Raw genomic sequence first — 23,437 nt, 5'->3', positions numbered from 1 at the left:
TAGAGCATTTATGAGGTCAGGCACTGATGTTAGACGAGAAGGTCTGGCTCGCAATCTCCATTCCAGTTCATCTCAAAGGTGTTCGATGGGGTTGAGGTCAGGGCTCTGTGCGGGCCAGTCAAGTTCTTCCACAACAAAATCATCAAACCATGTCTTTGTAGTCCTTGCTTTGTGCACTGGGGCACAGCCATGTTGAAATAGAAAAGAGCCTTCAAACTGTTGCCACAAAGTTCGAAGCATAGCATTGTCCAAAATGACTTGGTATGCTGAAGCATTAAGATTGCCCTTCACTGGAGATAAGGGGCTTAGCCCAAACCCTGAAAAACACCCCCCATATCATTATGTCTCCTCCACCAAACTTCACAGTTGCCATAATGCAGTCAGGCAGGTAACATTCTCCTGGCATCCGCAAAACTCAGACTCGCCAGAGAACCACTAACACTGAGAAGCGTGATTCGTCACTTCACAGAACACGTTTCCACTGCTCCACAGTCCAGTGTCGGTGTGCTTTACACCGCTCCATCCGACGCTTGCCATTAATCTTGGTGATGTGAGGCTTGCATGCAGCTGCTCGGCCATGGAAACCCATTCCATTAAGCTCCCGCTGCACAGTTTTTGTGCGGCGGGAGCTTACATTACTGCCAGTGGAAGTTCGGAACCCTTCAGCTATGGAATCAGCAGAGCGTTGGCGACTTTTACGCACCATGCGCCTTAGCAACGTTGACCCCGCTTTGCTACATTACATGGTCTTCCGCTTCGTGTCTGAGTTGCTGTTGTTCCTAAATGCTTTCCACTTTCTAATAATATCACTTACAGTTGACCGTGGAATATCCAGCAGGGATGAAATTTCACGAACCATCTTATTGCAAAGGTGGCATCCTATCACAGAACCAAACTTGAAGTCACTGAGCTCTTCAGAACAACCCATTTTGTATCACAAATGTTTGCAAATGGAGACTGCATGGCTAGGTGCTTGATTTTATACACCTCTGGCAATGGGTCTGATTGAAATACCTCAATTCAATAATTAACAGGTGTGGCCAAATACTTTTGTCCATATAGTGCATATATATCCACTTTAATTGTGGGCTTTCTAATATATATACAGTCTTGATACAGTAACTTTAGTGTGGTTCAAATGTAAAAGTTATTCGAGTAACAAAGGTGTAGTTCAGGTCTATATAGCACAAGGGGAAGTGTGGGTGCGATGAAACAATGGGGTGTCCTAGAAAGAACACAGAGGTAGCGAATGTTTGATAACATCTTTAAGACTCATATTTCTGGAGGTATGGCTAAAATCACATATTGGGGAACTGGACATGTTTTCGCCATAACGCAGGCAGGAAAAGACACACGCAAGAAAAAGCACGTTTACCTGCATATTTTCAGTCAGATGCACCTCAAAATGTGTCCAGCTGTACATTAGTAGTATATTTGCCAGGTTTATGTCCATGGAAACAAATATGTATTACGTCCCATGCCAATATAGAGCTAGTGTGGTGTTTGGTTTTGACAGTGTTAGTGGTAAATGTGAACGTCGCATGTCTACAATTTACAATACTATTTAAATGAATAAGAATATAATAATATAATAAAGTGTGATATACACAACAAGAGAGAATACTGCCTTTTTCACATATAAAAGCAGTGGTCGAAGGGCCAGTATACAACAGTAAGTCATACTGGCACTTCTCCCCAATGCTCACCATTTGTTAATCAATTGTCACAAACTGGTTTCTGCCATTGGAAAGGAATCTTAGCGGGTGAGCTTTTTGCAGAGGCCTCAGTGCATTTTGGTCTCCAGAAAAATGTCTGCCACTGGATATAACTCACTGTAGGATAAATATTAATTCACCTGAAACTGATGTTCTGGGCTCTTCTCCGCAGAGTGAAGAAAACCTGGAGTTCTCCTGTTTATTTCTTCCACATCACACTCAGAATTCATGTCACGACACAGGCAGGTTAACCGTTTACTACTTTAGCGATAGTGCCAGATCTGTGTTCATGTGTTTTTCTGTGTGTCCCATGATGTGCGTGTTAGACATGGAAGAGGTGAAGGTAGACAGAGTGAATAGATTTGCATAACTGTATCTTTGTATTTTACGAAATAGTATTAAAAAGCATCTAAAATTAGGTTTAAATTTAATTTTAAGCCTATTAAATTACCTAAAGATGCGGCTAGGTGTTTCTTCGATTAGATTTGGTGGATTCCACTTGTTCTGTTCTTACTGAAACACAATAACAGAACAATCTGGACAAGCCCTAACTTTGATCTCACTTAACACGGTCGTGTATTGTTACAAGGACATCCTGCATGCAAAGATCTCAGAAGGAAAAGAATACATTGACCTTTGAAGAGTTGCTGCTAATAATTGCACCCAAAATAAACTTTTTTTATCCCTTGTTAGGAATTTCTCTCTTTATAAGACTTTGAAACATATTTACACACTTAACATGTTTAAAATAAACTCCATTGTTAGAATATATGCAGTCTCTATCTCACTGTCTGCAGTGATTTCAAACAGTAGGTGGAATATTTAAAACACATGACCAGAGAGGCCTTAAAAACAGTGTTTTGCACTAGTTATAAGTAAAAAAAATAATTATAAAAATAAATAAATAATAAAAACAAGTATTAAGTCAAACGGGACACAGTATTCAAAATGTATTACTTTATTATATTTTTTTACTATTGTAATCAATGCACCATCCAGAATTAACACAATTTTTGTTGAGACCACACTGGTTGCGGATCATAAAACTGTTCTGCTCAATTTCCACTGTCTCTACACATACAGAACTATATATGTGCAGAGCTTAATTATGCATTCCTGAGAACTTTTGGATGCTAAATAACTCATCGCTACAGTAATTTCAGCTGTACATTTGCATAATTAGTCATGTTCCCTCTTCCAAGTGGTATTGTACAATTAGAATGCAAATCTATGCTCAGCCTTCCACTTGTCAGCAATAAAAGTCTTGAAGAGTGTCTTACACAGATGTATATACAATATACTGGCAATAATGTACCCCTGCTGCAAAATAGAAGGGTAATAGAAGTCATTTAGGAGTTCTAAGGATATATTGAAGCACTTAGTCTGTATCCCTGTGCGCTTACATGTTCATGAAACTCTGATGAGAACGGGGAAATCAATTCCCCCTGAATTAGCGCGGCGGTAAAGCTGTTACCGTTATTACGGTAATTTTAACCTGTCTTTCTGCTCGCAGCTCAGGGAGCAACGAGCAAAAAGCTAGAGTTGAAACTGGCGTAATAACAGTAATAATGCGCAGGCCGCGTTACTTTTACCAGTAGGGCGCCCAATTTAATTCCCGCCCCCGAGATGCTTTCTAAAACAAAATACATCCCTACATTATGCTTTCCTACTTTTTGGTGATCCTAGAGGGGAGTGTGATGTTGGGATTGGCATCATCATGACCCTACGCACTCTGCTCAATGTCATGACTGCATCTTAGCACATTAGGGGGGAAAGGGGTGCCCGATGATGCAAACCGCTCCATCAAGGCCACATCCTGTCCTCTTTACAAAAGGAAAGGCAGAACGCGGTAGCGTGGTTTACTCCCCCAGGAGTCTAGGAGGTATCACCGAGATTCAGAGGTCGCCCAGACGTTCCGGGAGTAGGCAAGTATGCCCTACATATACATACACACTTACATAAAGGGGCATATTCAATTAGCCACAGAGTGCGCTGATGCCTTTGGGTGGACACCAAGACTATACACATCCACTGGTGACTGCTCAGAAGAACACAACACAGGCAAAGCTATAATTGTTCTTAAATATTGCAATTCTAACAAAGTTTTATACATAAAGGAAAGTGCTAGTATCCAAACTGTTCGGGTACTCTAGCTATACTCCTAATATGCTATGACAACTACAGTAGCATTAACACTGAGGAACAAATGCAGAGCCCTATAACAAATGTTATAAAATATTTTTTTTTCCTGTTTTATTGACATCTGAGCTGTCACCAGAGGATCTGTACAGTGCTCTGTACTATAGACTGACTGAAAAAGCATCAAGCTGCATCTAAGCTCCACCTGCCCTTTGAAGTCTACAACAGTGCAGCCTTCTATAGATCGCTATGTTGTAGTCCTTTGCACATGGCAGCTTACGGCATCTGGCTGTGCAGTCACTCATCAGCAAGTATCCATACAGATTACAGGCTGTGGTTTGTACACAATCTTTTTGTTGTTGTTGCTTTCTATTATCTAGAACAGGCCTGGGCAACCTGTGGCTCTCCAGGTGTTTTGAAACTACAAGCCCCATCATGCTTTGCAAGTAGTTAGCGAGGCGATAGCTGGCAAAGCATGCTGGGGCTTGTAGTTTCACAGGTTAGCCATCACTGCTATATACTGATCAGGCCAGCCACTTATCTAGAAGCTTACACAGGAGCTGGGTCTCACTTACAGTAGATGCTCCATTCAATTAGCCAGCCTATGAAAACCTAGATTATGGCTGTCCATAGCCTCCAAAGTTTTACTGTGGACCCCCACATACGTACAACAGTCTTATTCATTGAAATATTTGAACAGCAGTGACATAGGTAGCAATAGAATGAAAGGATGGGTACATATGCTACTGTACTATAGAGACAATGCATATAATCAAGTCCATCAGTATTTGTTACCAATTGTATTAGCCTGACTGTGAAGTATGAGACCCAGAAATCAGTTCTTACCTATCAAATTAAGACTTTATAGGCAGTGTGTGTGTGTGTGAGTGTGAACTCACTTGCTGGCCACATTGAGTGGACATCCGGAGTAATGGCAAATCAGCTACATGTGGGCAGGAGCTGATTGTAGAAAAGCGTGAATGAGGGGGAATGGAGATCCCCAAAAAGGTAACTGCTGCTTCACAATTAAGGACAATTCATTCAAATAATAAAAAGTAAAAGTATAGACGATTCTTGTGCAGAATGTTAATTACACTGTAACCATCCTTATTTAACGATACCCAGGCAGCCATACAAGTAGATATCTATTGGGTTTTAAAAACCACATTGAGACAAACTTCTAAAATCGATATGATAGGTAAACTGGACAATCTACTGCAATACGCAGCCTGTAAAAAAAAAAAAAAAAAAAAGTATCTGATAAAATGACCGAGCAGGCAATCTAGTTAGTGTAAGGGCTGTGATTAGCATTACTGCCCCACAGTACATGGGCTAGATTCAGACCAGGGCGCTATGTGGATGTTCTCCCCCTGTTTGCATTTCCTCCAGGTGCGCTTCAGTTGCATTGCCTGCTGACACACAAAAAAAACAAAACCCTAAACGTGTACGTTGGAGAATTTAGACTAAGTTCCAATGGTGCAGGGTCTGCCATTAGTCACTGATGTGAATGATTACATATTCTCAGTACAGTATTTTTTTATATTTTTGTCGCACAATATAACCTAATGTTGTCATAGCAGCTGTCCATCAAGCCTATTTAAGGCACATTTTGGTGTGGCTCACACGCCAGACGCTGCTAGATGTAAACCCCTATACCTGGGAGGCGAGTGTATCTGATTTTAACTGAATTTTAAAGCCTGCATCCCAGCGTCAAGGGCACCTCATTACATGCAGGCCCTACGACTTATATGCTTTATTCAAAATATGAACTTATGCCTCATGTTTTCATTTTGCTAGATACACAGATATGCAGTGTTAAGGCTAAATGCTGACAATTGTCTTGTTCAGTAGTGCTACCTAATCGGTGGTAGTCATTTCTCAGTTACGAATAAAGCGTCAAAAGTTAGATGGACCTAAAAAATCCATTAACTGCAAGGATGAAATATAGACTTGCTATAAGTTACATCCAACATTCCCTACATGCCGCCACCCTGTCACCTGTAGAATCTAAGATTGTCAAATGTCTCTAGGGCAAATTACATTGGTTCTAAGAATTGACAGTTCTAAAACGGCAATGCCAGGACCCGCCGCCTGTATACTGTAATCCAGGCAGTGGGTCCGGACCTTTCCGCTTTAAAACCAGCAATCTGACTTCATCCATTAGACCAGACAAATTTGTCCTAGTGACAAAGACTGATTTTTCCGTCGACAGGATGGAGCATGCAGGGAATGTTGTATTTAACTTGTATAGCAATATATTTCATCCTTGCAGTTAACGGATTTTTTAGGTCCATCTAACTTTTGTCTCTTTATTGCAGACGGAGAAACATACCCCACCCTACCTAATATGGTGGCTTTATATAAATGTTAATATTCTGACGGAATACTGCAATATAAAAATAGTGAGGGACCATGCCAAGCTGTTATAGACTTGCTTGATTTCTGAGTTGCTTATATCATGTGTCTGCTTCCTCACCCTACACTACTATCTTTGGATGTGGGAGGTAATAGCTGCACTTTTAAGTAAGTTATTGTGAGAAGTAGACTTTCTTGGTTAACACACAGAGCATGTAAGCTCTGTATGTGTGTGGAAGACACATCAAACATCATCTAGAAAAACACCCTGAAATATATAGCTACACACACACTAGAAAGCATAATATTCAATACTTTGTTTAGAATGTAAGAAACCAGTATAAGTGCCAAGAACAGACTTGAAACTCATCTAAGGAGACGACCCCACCAACAAAAATAAACCCAAAACCAACCTAATATTTGCTGGCAAACGTACACGACAAGGTTTATTTGGGTTGTACATTACACACCGCACCAAAGTGCCTGATGGGTATGCAACGGACTGGTTGAGCAAGCACTTGTGTTTAGAATTATTAAACATTCCAATTGTCATAACATTGTGTCAAATTAAATGACCGCTTTATTGCAACTTGTGTTTATTATAGAAAGCATGGTATAATAGAACAATGACTTCCCATGATGTGTTTCTGGAAGTGATGCCCATCACATGTACTAGTTACACAAATCATCAGCCATAGTATGGTCACCTTAGTTTAGAACAGTAGTAAAACAGAGGTGTTTAGAATCCAGACACATTCATTGCCTCACACTGGTCCTCACCACAATGCCACACCATCACCTTTCTGCATAAATTAACAATTCCACAAAATGATGCAACAAACTACTTATAGACATGCTTTTTTTTTTTTTCAACTGCTTGTTATTATACACCTGCTCCCCCTCCTAGGACATCGGCCTTTTATGAAAGTGAGGGAAACAGTCAGCAGCCAGTATAATAGTTCAAAATGGACCCGGTTTCTGAAGACCCTGCACTTGAGAACACACCCTGGTTTAATATGCAAAACATTAAGTAAAAATGCTAACCAAAGGGGTGACAAATCACCCGTCATGAGATAAAGGCTAATTCTACCCAAAATGTTTGTTTTTGGGTGGTGATGAACAAACTTAAGTTAAAACCAGAAAACCTGTAACCTGCACTACTCCAATTCTGCACGTCCCTTAATCCATCTGTGGGGCTTTAACAAACCCACTATCCATTTCAGAAAAGCGTCCCAAGCAGAAGAGAACCCCTGTGCTGGACATTTGGAAGCATCAGGAGATTAAAAATGAATTGGTGGATTGCAGCCCGGGAAGCCATCATGTGTTAACATTTTCACCTAAATACAAATATATATTTTTGCATGGAATTGGCTTTTAAAGTTCACTGGTCACCCAAGCACACTACTGGCAGCCTATTAATTCACCAGGTAAATTCAATGTCACCGAGGCATGAAGCCCCCTACTCTTGTGAGGGTACAAGTTCCTAGAGATTTGATGGACTGCGTTCCCATATATACAGCCCAAATAATCGCTGCCACTCATATCTGCAGGAAACGGGTATACATTAAATATTATAACATTTTATTTATTCAACTGTAATTTCAATCTTAAAGACTGTTCTCCTTTTAATATAAACAGCTCTTTTCAGATAATGAGTAACGGCACTCAAAAAAAATTGAAATCACATGGTTTGATATTTTAGGACAATGCTAACCAGTACACAACGCTTTACTTGAAAAGAAAAAAAAAAAAAAAAAAAAAAGCAAAACAATAAAGGCAACATCTTCCTTCCGCTTCTGAAGCAACACAGGATCTTAATTTAAATGTCCATCCACATCGGTGTGAGGTGTCAGCACATTTTCCCTGTCTCAAATGAGCCCCTTTTAAAAATGCCTTATGATTTTGAAAGGAGAAAAAAAAAAAAAAAAGTTTAATTTAAAGTGTTTTTGATGTTAAAGTATTTTATTTTTAAAGAAGGGAGTGGGAAATAAATGATTACTGGGGCTTTCTGCTCAAATAGCTCTGTAGAGCAGTTGAGGGGAAAAAAAATAAAAATGTGTGTTGAGATTATTTTTCACCGTCCGTAAGGGCGAGTCCTGGGAGGGAAGTGCAAAACGCAAAAGAAACAGCAAGAAAAATGCTGCAGTAGCATTGTTAAAATACAAAATATTTATATTATGGAACTATTAACATGTGATGTTTCATGGTAAAACTTGGGAACCACATAGCCGATTTTCTTTTTTTTTTTTTGTTTTGTTAAAATCAAGTCCATGTCATCTTCCAAGAGTTTACAATACGTAATCTCAATTTGCTTCATTTTTCGATGCTTCATCAAAGTTCTCTACAAGTTCTGGGGGAAGAAAAAAAAACAAAAACAAAAAAAATGAACATTTTATCTTTTTAAACTAACATAGTGTAAGTAATGGCAACCAGACATTAGATCTTAAGTCTGACTTCGTTCTTGGGAGATGGAAACAGACACAAATGTTAAAAGGTCTAAAATGTATTTCCCTCAATACCAGAGCTTTAAAGTGGGTGGTAATAACACACACTAAAGCCAAGCACAGCAGCAACAGACATAATTCCTATGAGACTACGCACCTCTTGTGCTTGGAAATAAAATGTTAACAAACAGTGCCATCTACTGTATGTTACTCATGATGACAAAACGAACACCATTAGATGTGTCTGAAACATCTATTCTACTTATATTGACTGCCTGGTCAAATATAGGCAAAACCAGAGCACAGCCATTTGCAGAACATAATTTGTGTTCCAGAAAGGAAACATGATTTACGTTTACACCAACTATGCAGCTATATTTCAGAGATACTTACCAGGGACATCGTCATCCTCCTCTTCTATGTCCTCTGGTTTAGGCACCTTACTGTCCAATACTATTAAAAAAAAACAAGAAAAACACAATCAGCCACAATTATGTTGCAGAAGCTTTAAAATAATCATATAAACTTGGGAGTTCAAATCAAACTGGCACAACAGGAAACCGGACCGGCTGACAAGCACAGACATGGAATGCAGGTTACAGACAGCTGTCAGAGTCCTGTTTATGTCCCATTTGCATTTAAGCCCACAGAGATGCTCCAGGAATCAATATAGCTACTGGTGAGAGCATGGAAATCCTCTGCAGCTGTTAGTTATTTTTAAAATTACAAGTCTCACTTCACCACATACTTGTTTTGGCCCGATTTAGCACTGTGCGGCTATTAAAAAATACTAAGTGAAGCTGGAGTGTGCTCAGGTTATTTATACCCCATTCATACTGCACCAAAAACCCGGGTTTTTGCCGGGGCAAGCCCAGACGACCTGGGTCGAGGTGCAGTATGAATGGTCCCAGATCTAGTTCCCGGGTCTGGGGTGGGTTAATTCCCGGGAAGCCTGAACTTTTTAACCCGGGTCTCACCAGACAATGTAAAAGTAAAAAGTGATGCCAAGCAGACCCCCGGGCAGACCCGTGTTCATACTGAATACGGTCTACCCAGGATTTTGACTCCGGGGGAGCCTCTGTCCCCCCATCAATATCCCGGGTTCAAATAACAGGGATATTGCCTGGGCGGCAGTATGACAGCTGTATAAGTGTTTTATTTATCAGTGAGGCAACCTGAAACACACAACTTCTAGATGTAGAAGGATATGATATTCTACCTTTTCTTTCCTTAAGTGTTAAAGCAACCGTTTACTTTGCCCAGTTTCCCCGTTAATTATGTTTTCCCCGAAGAACACCATAGGCAGCCCTAATGGGGGTAACCTACTCAGATGAGCAAAAAACAGAATATAAAACAACCGAGGGTATATAATGCGACGCCCCGTCATTCTCAGCATTTCAGTAACTTCCCAACCGGTTTCTGAAAAATATAATCTTGGACACCTCAAGATCTTTCCCCTTATATGCCTGTATGATGACCTATGATCCATCTTGCAACTGTACATTCTTTCCATGGGGCATGCCTTAGTCATACTCCAGAAGTTAAGAGCTGATCAGTCAGTATTTCTCAGTTTCTTTGTTCTACGCAAACATATGGACATTACCCTCACTACGTCTAGTGTACAAAGACTTTGCTTTACATTTTTGGCTTGTGTGCAAAAAGCTGGTAATGTCAGTTACCAATTTATATGAAATTCAGACACAACCGTAGGCAAAGAAAAAAAAACAAACCTTAAAGATTTGTTCTTTGTATTCTTGTATCTGGAAGATTTTATTTTTTGGTTGTCTGGCAGAAGTTACTGCCACCAGGAATAATATTTAAACAGGAAGCCACTTGAGAGCAGTTGCTTGCAAATGTTCAAAAAGACTTGATGAGTCAAGGACATGGTCTAATACAAGGCTGGATTCTATTGACTGCTTACAAGAAATTTAGTCTTCCATTGTTAATCTAGTAGCCGATCCGCGGTAACGCGCGTTACCATGGAAAATGCGCACTACTGCCGGTAATACGGTATGGCAATAACGCGGATTTTCGTACCCAAGTTATTGCGGTACCGCGGATTAGGTTCGCGGCCGTTCCGGCGCGATCCTGCGAATCGGAACGGAATTGAATATGCCCCTTAGGGGCATATTCAATTAGCTTTCGGATTCGCGGTAACGCGCCGGAACAGCCGCGAAACGTAATACACGTTACCGCAATAACGTGGATTTTCGTTCGCAGCCCATAGGGTTGCGTACAAAAATCCGCGTTAATGCGGTACCGTAATACACGCAAGAACGCGCACTTTTCGCGGTAAAGCGCGTTACCGCGAATCCGAAAGCTAATTGAATATGCCCCTTAGAGTGTTCAGTGAAAGAATCTTGTTTAAGCCTTGCTGTAGAAAATCCAGTACTCAATAAATATTTGGCAAAAGTGAAGAATGCGGTTTCCTAGCTGGAATGAAGACTAATTACGTGATTAGAGACTCCTGAACAAAGGCCACAGAATTTTCACCCTCAAGACAACAGTACTTGGGGTTCGGATGCAACACTGGTCCCTGGTGCAGGAGATCAGGATGTAATGGTAGAGGCCATGGTGACTCTAGAAGCATCATGGGATGAGAGGAAACAGTGTAAACATGTATGCTAAACATTCCCAGGTTCTTTCCAGAGCATCAATCCCATCTGATCTGGAATCTCTGACAGGAGAAAGACTGGTATTCTGACCATCTATTTGAGGTAGACTAAACCCCCTATATCAATAGCAGAAACACCTCTTCATTCACAGCTCTCCTGGGAGAGCTTGATAACAGCTTTAATATTCTGCCACTATATTGTTTTTGCCAGTTTCATGAAAGTCAGAGAGAGAACTTCTGTTGCTCTCTGCCCAGACCATGAACAGTGTTATGGAGTTATCAGAAGTACGGTTATTATGAAAGACGTTTATGAATGTTACTGGTCTGGTTGTGCGAACACCTTGAGATTTGTATGATGCAAGACAAGTTGGAAGTTAATAATTGATTTCCAAACTGATAAGTGTTCCCAGGCAGGACATGTATACGTATCAGTCTTTCGCATCGACTCCAGGTACCTTGTACTGTATAAGCCCAGATGTACCCCCTAGCCAATGGAGCATAATCCATTCAGAGATGACTGTTCCTTGAATTCTCCTCCAGATAAGAGACCGACTGCCTCTGTTATATGGTTCTCTTGATCTAAATACTATTGTCTGCGATCCCATTATTTGAGTAATTCTAACATCACGGTTCTTATTTGCCACCTTGCCCACGGTATAACACCTGTTGTGGATGTAAACATACTTCCAAGACCAAGACAATCTCTTATTCAAGGCTTTCGTTGACCTAGAAAGTAATCAACCGTTCTATCTTGTCCATTCTTTCCTTTGAAATAGACTGTCCTCTGCTGTGTCTATACATAGACCTAGGAACTATAACTGCTGTGATGGTATTAAATGACGTTTCTTTTGGTTTATAATCCATCCGTGACACTGTAGGAAATAGATTACTAGGTATGTTATTTGAGATATTTCCTGTGTATCTCCTATCACCAAAATATCATCCAGATAAGGCCAGACCATGATCCCCCGATTTCTTAATGATGCCATTAATACCACGGCGATTATTCTTGAGGATGCTGAAAGTCCAAACAGTATGCATGTGAATGGAAAGGGTCAGCCTAGAACATAAAATCTGAGAAACCGCTAATCTCTGAACATTACTGGAATATGTATGTAGGCATTTTGCCGATCTATGGATGCTAGAAAATGATACACCTCTACCGAATTCACTGTTTCCATATGAAAGTACTATACTTGGATAAATTTGATAAACTTTCATAAATCTGGTTCTATGTGAAAACCAAAAAAGATTTCCTAATGGCACACTCCATAATTATCAAAGTTTAAACGAATTCATCCAAAATATTGGACCAGCTTCGCTACTTCAGGGAATAGTGCGTGTCCTTGCCTTGACAATACTTTAATACATAAAAAAAAAAAAATCCACCACAAGGAGAAGGATGGACAAACTTTTAAATATTAAAGTGCCATATTGATAATCACTTTATGCTGTTTGCAATTTCATTAACATTCCGAGAATGCTCACATAGTAAGTGTTTCTGGATTTCTATTAACCAATGTATCACACGGTTTCTCTGTGTAATGTTTTATCTACTGAAAATAGGTTGGTATAAATAGATTATACTGATAATAAAGTATATTTATTTTATTTTTACTGTGCTGGCACTTTAATATTTAAAAGTCTGGCCAGCCTCCGCATTGCGTTTTCTTGTATTAAAGCTAGTACTATCCTGAAGTCTCCCACATGTTTCTGTATCAGAAAACGTTTGGATTAAAAACCTATTCCTCTCCAATTGGCCAGGACTAATGAAATCACTTGTTTTCCCAAGACAGTTTGTAAGATGTTGCTTAATGCTTGTCCGTGCACCACAGATACAAGAGTCCTGGATCTTATAAATATATTAGAGTCTGTAAACACTGTTATTCTGTCCCTACTACAGACTTGGGAATTGAATCCCCTTCTGAATCATTGGGGATTAACTGGACTAATCTTCCTTCTCTGCACTAGAACCACAAAAGGACGGCCTAGGCACATCAGTTCCAACCTGTCTGAAATATCGCTCACCAGGATGATATCTTCTTTGTACTCCTAACGTCCGGCATAAGAGCACTGGTCTAATCATGTCTTGTGGTATATGGGGTATTATTCCTTCAGTAACTTTCTGCAGCATGGAATACATACTCCTATCCGTGGAATCTTAAGTGGCGTCCATCCACCAGTGGAATGCTAGTTTTTTTTTGTTTTGCTGATAGATTAGCTACCAACGCATCAACTTTAGTAATAAAATCCCATTTTCCACCTCATTATTTTAAAAAAGCATTGTTTAAGTTCTATTAGGATTTATCTGATGCCTCTCTGGATGTTCAATTTTATAATATCCTTATGACCATATGTACAAAAAAAACAAAACACGAAACACTGTTTGCTATGACTTGTAATGTAGCTGTGGCTGGTAAATGTTGAAATCCCATTACTTAATCTGTTTAAGTAATATTTCAACCACATCTGCATTAAACAAACTGGGTACTCTATTTCCCCATGCTCAGGACCAATCTAATTTTTTCACAGAATCCCTCAATACATAAGCCAAGGGGGTCCCGATAAACCATCTATATCCAAGGTGGTTTATCTTCTCTAACGTATTGGGGAGTATAAAACTTGGTTAAAAACCTTTTTCATCCAGTGTAATAGCTATCTAAATAGCTGCACTGGCTGTAGTGTTCCCTTAGCAATTCAAGGTGTGAACTAAGAGGAGGAATCACATTATATAGTCACAGTTTTTTCTTTCCCCATCTATGCTCAGCAGAGTAGGGCGTTAACCCATTACTTAGAGCTGCCAGTGAGTCCAAAGAGGAAATTTCATTCCACATCTCAAACAAGTGACTACAATGTATTTGGCTATTTTAACAGTCACCAGGTTTTACAATTACTGTTTTCTTTTAGCAATAATCCCTATAATATCTAGGTGTATGCTTAGAGAAAGGTGTAGAGTGGGGATCAACACAATGCTTCTTACATCACTACATCTGCAGCCTAATACAAAATAAAATATAATATACAGCTCTTATAGCACTGAAACACATGGGACTCTTACCCTGCCTGGGGAACTGTTCAGCTAGCTTGCGGAGACTTGTTAGACTGTCAGCCCCCAGCTGACTTAGGATTCCGGGGAGCATTTCTGTGATCTGCTTGACTTCTGCATGGCCGGTGATTGCGAATGTGTTGGCAGAGAGGGATGCTTGAACTTTAGGGTTATTGAAGTGGATAACTGTGCCGTCATCTTTAATCATATTGACCTGTAGCAGAAAGCCAAAGGGTGTACAATAAATGCATTCAAACCATCAATCTGCTTATAACAATTAGATAACATTGGCGAAATAAATAACAAATAAGAGAAAAACAACATAAACAAATAGTCTTAATTTGGTACAATAGTGACTTAAGGTTGATAACCAATGGCTTTTACTTAGGAAAGGTTACAAAGTGCCTGCAAACAAGTCTACACAACCACACAATTCATGCTACGGAAGTCTTACCATCCTTTAAATAAAAGCATGAAAAATACAGTGTTGCCTATTCGTATAGACCGCTCAGTAGTTTTAGTCGGGAGGCAACTTAATTCTGGACCACAATTTTCATACGTGCAAATTCTCTATTATAAATACATTGAGGGAGGAAAAAAAACAAAAACTATATTTCATCTTCATCCATTATCAAAGGATGACACAAATGGTTTAAAAGCCACTAGTATCTCAGGGATGTGTAAGGATTCAGATGCAATTAGATAGGGATCTCCCTTGGGTTCTTTAACCAATGAAGGTTGATATCAGTGCCAGAAGGGAACTACTTTGCCTGGGATATAAATAGCACACTATATTTCCTTATTCAGCAGAGGAGTAGCACACTCCCCCTTACTTTTATACCCGATACTATGAAATAAAGCCGTTTTACATTTTAGCTCATAAATAACCTGATTGTTTAAACGTACCTCTTCTATGCCAGCAATGTTATTTACTGCCAGTTTCTTGAGCGAGCTCTGAAGTTTCTTGTCATCTGCTGTTGCTGTTCTATGTACAACCTTCTTCTTTCTGCGAGCTGTGCCCTAGAAGGCAGCACAAAAACAGTTGGAAGTTTTTCACAGGTGAATAATAGACAAATTTATTAAAGGATGTCACCATCCATGTAGAAGCCTGGCCACATTTGAGGTTGCTTATCAGCTTGAAGCTAATGTTCTCTCATCGACAATCCATTATGGCGTGGATGGTACCTGGGCAGCACAGAGGAAGTATATACCAACCACTCTGAAAAGATTGCAGAGAGAAACAGCACTGGAAACACCCAGGCATTATGTGAAAATAGTCTACATGAACATTAGATGACTTGGAGCTTCCACAGGTGAATAGGTTGGGGGTTAAGTTTATTAAGGTGATGACTCAATGTAACATGAGTGAGCTGTCAACACAGCAATTTTATTGTCAAAGCATTTTAACAGCACTCCCCACTCCACTTCCATATTCTGCTGAGTGTGCATGTCAGTATATCATCGCTTTAGGATGCCCATGTACCAAATACTCCTATTTCTGGCACAATTACACAACATTTTTAGCAAATGAAGTGCAGTGTTTTTTTATTGGTCTCACATGAACATATCATCACCATTTATTTATATAGCACCACTGATTCCGCAGCGCTGTACAGAGAACTCATTCACATCAGTCCCTGCCCCATTGGAGCTTACAGTCTAAATTCCATAACATACACAGAGAGAGACTGGGGTCAATTTTGATAGCAGCCAATTAACCTACCAGTATGTTTTTGGAGTGTGGGAGGAAACCAGAGCATCCAGAGGAAACCCATGCAAATGCAGGGAGAACATACAAACTCCACACAGATAAGGCCATGGTCAGGAATTGAACTCAAGACCCCAGCGCTGTGAGGCAGAAGTGCTAACCACTTAGCCATTTCCCTTCAAGCATCAAAGACACCATGTACACTACTTATTACGATAATGCACGAAACTGAACCACATTTCGAGATCGGCATCCATTGAGTAAATAAGACTGTCCAGCTACCAGAGAAGAGTATTTTTAGCACTCTGCATTGCACTCTTAATAGAATTAGGCTCCCAGTTTTGTGATTAACAGCAAGACTGTGGGAAACTGATAAGCAACTGCTGCCTGCTTGCAAAATTCCCCAACATCTTCCGTTATCAAAATGTTGGCATGCATTTGGATGAGGTTGGGGTTGCTGCGGGTACAAAACAGATGTGCCTATCTTTTTTTGGTCAACCACAAACCAGGTCAGAAATTAGTTTTTGTTGGGAAGTGGGGCCAGGGAATATAAATTAAAATGAACCTCCACTTTCAGGATATTTTCTAGGCAGATTCTTTCATTCACATTAAATGACAAAGTTCCCAGAATAAAAAATAAGCAAAAACAAGTTGCTTTTTTTTATTATTTAAACTACTAACCTTGCCACCTATCCGGACCTGAGCCTGAAGTTTTGCTAGTTTTTCCTGATTCATCGTGGACCTGGAACAAAAATTGTGATCAAAGACTTCTATAAAGCAAGTGCTACATAAGTTTGGCATTAATAACCTACCATCAGCGTCAGTTATACTATTTTATTGTGAGACAGAAGTTAGTAATCTAAATCCCTTAACAGCCATTGTGATTCTCTCACAAATTAGTGTATCAGAGCAGGAAAAGTTTAATGAATATAAATAATTTTAATTTATTATTGTCCCAATTAGCTCTAAATTGTAGCGCCAAGATAATGCAGCAGCTATGAAAGAGTGAAAATACTTTGGATTTCACTTGCTAGAATATTTCCATCAAAACTCATTTTAATCAAAAAGATGTTGATGCTATGGCAGCTTAGTCAAAGTGCTGTGTTTTTTATTGACATTTAATACACTTAGGCTCAGTGATTATTATTAATTACAGCACACAGGATCAAGTAGTGAAAGAGGGGGGATGGCAGCCCATCTACTGTTGACAGATACAGAATATCATGACGTGCTAAAACTCCTTTTCATGAGGTTTCCCAGGTACTAGGGCAGTTTAATAGCGCAGTGTTAATTATTTAAGCTTTAATAATACACTTACAACACTTATGTAAGAAACTGAACAACTGTTCATGGGATTATTGCCGAATATTTATAAAACACCAACACATTATGCAGTGCTTAACAGTACGACATAATAGCGAAACATACATTTGAGATTGTGATCTAAAGAAGGTAAATGTGAAGCAAAAAAAACAAAAAAAGGAGTGTAGAGAGAAGGTGAAATCCACTGGAGAGTCAGTGCTCAAACAAGCACACCCAAAGTAATTTGCTCACAGAATGATTAAAAACTTTTAACTATTATAAGTTTAATAATGTTCAGGTATTACCTGTTTTCTTGCCAATTGCTTTCCAATACAGTGTAACAATTTTCTTTACACTTTAAATGCTGGAAAGTTGTGTAGCAAGGACAAAAAAAAGAGTGAATAGCCTTTTGTAGGACTTCATGGAGTGCAGATGAAAATGAAACATGCGTATCAGCATTTTTCAATAGCTACGGTCAGCAGATGGTCACTAATTTTAACGGGGGAGCTAAGCACAAAGTAACTAAGAAAACTATTTAAAAAGTCAAACACTTTTTTGCTTCAAAATTTACAACCACATCATGGCCACATAATGCAATAGGATGACTGGAAAGTTTACTGTGAAATATCTTGGGTTTACAATGTACACATGAGATATATAATGTAGCCTATGCCATTCCCCAAAAATCTGCTATTTGACCTTATGGGAAAATCAAATCTAAAGGAATTAAGATGGATGGCTGTACTTTGATTCCTCAGATGTGGCCCATTTACAGTGCAATGATGCAGGTGACCCCCAGACAGATTTTAAAGGTTGGCTGAACTATATGGGCACAAAGATACCACAAATCCTCATCTACATTTGTTTGGTTTCAGAGCCAGACGTCAAATAGGACACACCGTAGGTACAGTTGAATGACAACGTAGTTTCATCAGATGCAGCAGTTCAGTCTGTGGCTTCCAGATATAACCACACACATCTAAGTAGGAGTATGGCCAAATCAAAGATTTGACCACCTGACCTATACACACATTTGCATACCACATTTATTAGCCAATTAAGGTAAAAGCTATCCTTTAACTGGAGTATATCAGGTGGCACTGTTTCTCCATTTCTAAAGTTTTGGAATATACCTACATGTTTTAGGTGTTTGACAGAATAAACATTTTGCAGCCATTTTGAGACAAATGATTGTCAACCTAGGCACATAGCTCTGTACAGTCAGCTTAATCTGTAATGCTTTTTTTTTTTAAGCTCCATTAATAAAAAAAAGACTCAGGGTGTGTCAGACTCTTAAACATCTACATTTTAAGTCGCTCATATTTTTCTCCTTACTCAATAATTGCAGACTATACACATACACTACTAGATGTATATCAGTGTAGGCCATGCTACTTCACAATATATAGATCCAGTTGACCTGCCCCTTATCGCTTCCCAGACCTTTCTACATTACATATGCCAAACTGAACATTAAGGGCCAAAAGCAGGTAATGTGGGTAGCATTAGCAAAGTGCATGCAACCCACATAAGAAATATTGAATTTATTTAAAGGTTAATGCAACTTACCCCAATATCTGCATTTGCAATTCAAACTGCAATGTACTACATGCCCACACCTATTTAAAACCATCAGGACTCCTACCACAACTTTAAGATAAACTATGGAGGTTTAACAGTGTATAAGAGAAATTAGAACGGTGGGGGCAATATGTAATTTAATTTTAAGGAAGTGCGAAATGCCAGCAGCACATGCACCCAGGGGAAGAGGAGCAGCAGCTATAGACCCAGTGTAACCTGGCCCTCTCCAGTCCATGTAGAACTACAAGTCCCAGGCAGTGAGAGGTCAGGGTATGGAGGGGGCTGCACAGGCTCTGGTAACCGGCAGGTGTCCGGAGTCTACAGGAGCATGAACCAGAGAGCACACTGGCGGAGCACAGGCCCTCCCAGGTCCCCCTGCTAGCGCTCCCCCAGGCAGTGAGAGGTCAGGGTATAGGGGGGCTGCACAGGCTCTGGTAACCGGCAGGTGTCCGGAGTCTACAGGAGCATGAACCGACAGAGCACACTGGCGGAGCACAGGCCCTCCCCGGCCCCCCCGCTAGTGCTCCCCCCGGCTGTGTAGGCCGAAGCTGAGGAGAACGTCCACGTACAGCCAGCTCGGAGGGGAACCAGGGAGCAGCCCGGGATGATGGAGAACCCCGCACACCACAGACACACTCACCTTACCGTACAGCTCCGCTTCTACACGAGGTGAACAAGATGGCGACACTAGATGATGGGCGGAACGTAACGGAGTGACGCACGCTGGAGGCGGGGCTTAATGGAGTCGCGGTGACGTCACGACGCTTGGCTGCATTGTGTCCCAGCAACCCAGGGTCCCATAGTTATTATACTGCGCATGAGTCCTTATATGTAATATCCTATATCACTCATCTGGTGGTGAACTACAAGTCCCAGCAATACGGGGTCTCATAGTTATTATCCTGCATTCTATGAGTCCTTATATGTAATATGCCATGTTAGTGATCTGGTGATGAACTACAAGTCCCAGCAACACAGGGTTCCATAGTTATTATTCCTCACTTCATCATGAGTTCTAATATGTAATATCCTATGTCACTCATCTGGTGGTGAACTACAAGTTCCAGCAACACAGGGTTCCATGGTTATTATCCTGCACTCCATCATGAGACCTTACATGTAATATCCTATGTCACTCATCTGGTGTGCAGTTTGTATGTTCTTCCTGTGTTTGCGTGGGTTTCTTTCCTCCGGGTGCTCCGGTTTCCTCCCACACTCCAAAAACATACTGGTAGGTTAATTGGCTGCTATTAAATTGCTCTTAGTCTCTCTCGGTCTGTGTATGTGTATGTTAGGGAATTTAGACTGTAAGCTCCAATGGAGCAGGGACTGATGTGAGTGAGTTCTCTGTACAGCACTGCAGAATTATAAATAGATGATGATGATAGTGATGAACTGCAATTCCCAGCAACAAAGGGTTCCTTAGTTATTATCCCATACTCCATGAGTCTTTATATGTAATATCCCATGTCACTCATCTGGTGATGAACTACAAGCCCCAGCAACACAGGGTCCCATAGTTACTATCCCCTAACTCCAGGAGTCCTTATAAGTAATATCCTGTGTCACTCATCTGGTGATGAACTACAAGTTCCAGCAACCACAGACTTTGACTTGCAATAGCTGGGGTGACTGCTTACTTTACAGTTAAGTTTTATTAAAATATAATAAAGGATTGTGTTTCTATTGTATTCAAATTAGTTATATATTGAATGGCTTTCTTTGAGAATATATTGAAACATATATCATCATAATCACCATTTATTTATATAGCGCCACTGATTCCGCAGCGCTGTACAAAGAACTCATTCACATATCTCGCTTTCTTCTTCCTGCATTTTAATTTTTTAATTTACACATTTTTCCACTTTTTTTAAAGACCTAATATATTGATTTAGTCATGACAAGTTACCTTGTGAGGTGTTAACTAGGCATTTAATCATCATCAGCTATTTATATAGCGCCACAAATTCTGCACCGCTGTATATAATACTTAGTCTACTTTTACTACAACGCTTACAGACGATATGTAGATGAGTTAGGAAACGGGGGGGCTTCAGGACACAATTTGTGTTATCCAGTGGCCAGGATAATGATATAATCAAGTCCTATCCACCTCAGTAAACACTGAGAGGCAGGGGCGTCATGACACAATTCACGTCACCATACCACTGCCACTCGGTTTTTACTGAGGTGGGCGTGCCTTGGTTGTTTATTTGTAGAGCACCACAAACTCTGTAGCACAGGACAATCGTACAGATATGACATGAATACAATAAACATAATAACAGATTCACGAATACAATTAAGCATTATAACATAGAAAGCCATGTGCTCACAAAAATAATGCTAGCACGGATAGAGGTACGAATTCCATGTGAGTGTGTGAGTAAACAAACAGCAAAAAATTCAGCATCAGCCATGACATCATTGTAAACAAACATGTGACCTAGGGTAGTGAGGATGCTGCTTGTGAGAGCTTACATTCTAGAGCACAGGTGGTCCAATCTCAGTCCTCAATGGCTACCAACAGGTCATGTTTTCTGGATTTCTGTCTGTAGAAACAGGTGGGATAATTACTGCCCCAGCTAAATAGATTAACTCACCTATACATGATTAAAGAAATCCTGAAAACATGAACTGTTGGTAGCCATTGAGGACGGAGTTTGGACACCACTGTTCTAGAGGGAGGGAGCATATATATGGTTTTATGTTAATTTAATTTTAAAATAAGTATTTGATTTAGTGTTTGTCATCTTATTGTTTTCCGTTTTTATCTGCTCAATTGAAATGTTACCAGATTATTAGCCAGTAAGATTAATGACATGTTTACAGCAGTGCAGAATATGAGTGTACTGCTTCTGTAGGAGACAGTGACCTGTCCACACGTGATTCTGTTAGTGAGGATATGGCTGCATAAAACAGGGCAGTGTTAGGAGGTGAGGAGGGGAATAGAGGCATATAGGATATATAAGACAAAGACTGAGAGGTATATTTACTAAACTGCGGGTTTGAAAAGGGGAGATTTTGCCAATAGCAACCAATCAGATTCTAGCTGTCATTTTGTAGAATGTACTAAATAAATGATAACTAGAATCTGATTGGTTGCTATTGGCAACATTTCCACTTTTTCAAACCCGCAGCTTAGTAAATATACCCCTGAGAATAGTATAAGAGGCAAGATGTTCAATAGCAGAGTAGTGATGTGAGAATCATTTAAAACTTACATAGGAAGATATATAAAATTATGTTCATACATTTTTTCCATTGAATTTATTTCTTTACGCTACTTAGTATTTTCTCAATAAAAATAACTTAGAAGTGTTGGATGCTGAAGTATCAGTATTGTGGTGCACACATACTAAAGGCTAATTCCACCTATAACTGGAAATCCAAAAGTTAAACATTACGTACCTGTGTTCTGGAGATCTATCTGCAGACAGCAGTAGACATAGGGGATTGCCCCCACTCCCTGATGATCCACAATACTTCTCATGAAGGTATATAATCATCATCACCATTTATTTATATAGCACCACTAATTCCGCAGCGCTGTACAGAGAACTCACTTCAGTCCCTGCCCTATTGGGGCTTACAGTCTAAATTCCCTAACATACACATAGACTACTGTCAATTTGATAGCAGCCAACTAACCTACTAGGATGTTTTTGGAGTGTGGGAGGAAACCGGAGCACCCGGAGGAAACCCACTCAAACACGGGGAGAACATACAAACTCCTCACAAATAAGGCCATGGTCGGGAATCATTGTAATGTACTTGCAGATATGTTTTTTTAGTCTTGAATACATTGCAAAATAACATTTCACAATTGTGCTGTGCAAGATTCTCGCCTTGACAAGCCTGTGCTGTAATTATACAAGTACTACTTGTGAAGATAAATCAATTGTAAGACATGTAATTACCCTTTCAGAATAATAGTGACTGCTTTCAATTCATCAGAGCAGTGTTTTATTTCACTAACATTACTGCTCTGATCTCTGGACCTATGATCCTTGATCTCAGGCGTCCGGCTAATCAAGGTTTCTGATTCTTTTATTGAGATCCTAAACATTGTCTGATCATTCCGTCTTAAGTGAATATTGACCAGCTACATTCTTCTGCAGGACCAGCCACCCACCAAGGGCTCTTCCCTGCCCAGTGGGTTTAGCAGTATTATGGCAATGTGCAAAGGGTATCTTTTTGGTAAAATCTGTTCTATCATCCAAAGAGATGGTAAGATCCATCAAAATAATGTATAGACTTAGTTCCTGTTAAAAGTACCCGTTGCCTACATGGCTAGAATAACAGGTATCCATGGCTACATGGATACAGTATACATGGTTATGAATAACCAGTATCCATCAGAATATAATCAATTCACTAGGATATTACTGAGGCACAAGGCACAGAGTGATTACACTACTTACTAGTGAACGGACAGGCTGCATTCTCATGATTATCAGGATGCATTTTGTCACACCACATTTTTGTATTTAATATTTATGTAGCCCTAGGTATGTTATTGATTATGCC

The 23,437-nt window shown here is 39.9% G+C and overlaps 1 protein-coding gene across 3 annotated transcripts; it reads right to left on the bottom strand.

The window, feature by feature from the left end:
* Positions 1 to 6,788: 6,788 nt before the first annotated feature.
* BTF3L4 (basic transcription factor 3 like 4) lies at positions 6,789 to 22,340 on the bottom strand. 3 transcript variants are annotated; one of them, XM_075182086.1, is made up of 6 exons: positions 22,319 to 22,340; positions 16,703 to 16,763; positions 15,220 to 15,333; positions 14,326 to 14,527; positions 9,047 to 9,106; positions 6,789 to 8,559 (listed from the first exon to the last, which is right to left on the bottom strand). In XM_075182086.1, exons 2-6 carry the CDS (start codon positions 16,754 to 16,756, stop codon positions 8,513 to 8,515), a joined length of 477 nt encoding a protein of 158 aa, XP_075038187.1. In that variant the 5' UTR covers positions 16,757 to 16,763; positions 22,319 to 22,340; the 3' UTR covers positions 6,789 to 8,512. The 3 variants fall into 3 exon arrangements, with proteins under 3 accessions (XP_075038187.1, XP_075038188.1, XP_075038189.1); XM_075182087.1 differs by lacking the exon at positions 22,319 to 22,340 and adding an exon at positions 19,545 to 19,629; XM_075182088.1 differs by lacking the exon at positions 22,319 to 22,340 and adding an exon at positions 19,550 to 19,612.
* Positions 22,341 to 23,437: the final 1,097 nt, after the last annotated feature.

Source organism: Mixophyes fleayi, chromosome 8, assembly GCF_038048845.1.
Source record: "Mixophyes fleayi isolate aMixFle1 chromosome 8, aMixFle1.hap1, whole genome shotgun sequence".
Taxonomy (NCBI): Eukaryota; Metazoa; Chordata; class Amphibia; order Anura; family Limnodynastidae; genus Mixophyes; species Mixophyes fleayi.
The sequence above is the reverse complement of the archived record's forward strand: the minus strand, read 5'-3'. Positions and strand labels throughout refer to the sequence as shown.

Coding starts and splice junctions, on each gene's coding strand:
- BTF3L4 (XM_075182086.1), bottom strand. CDS start 16,756: ATGAATCAGGAAAAACTAGCAAAACTTCAGGCTCAGGTCCGGATAGGT. Junction 9,107..14,325: donor TGAACAGTTCCCCAGGCAGG/GTAAGAGTCCCA, acceptor TTTTTTTAATAG/TATTGGACAGTAAGGTGCCT. Junction 8,560..9,046: donor GGAGGATGACGATGTCCCTG/GTAAGTATCTCT, acceptor TTCTTCCCCCAG/AACTTGTAGAGAACTTTGAT.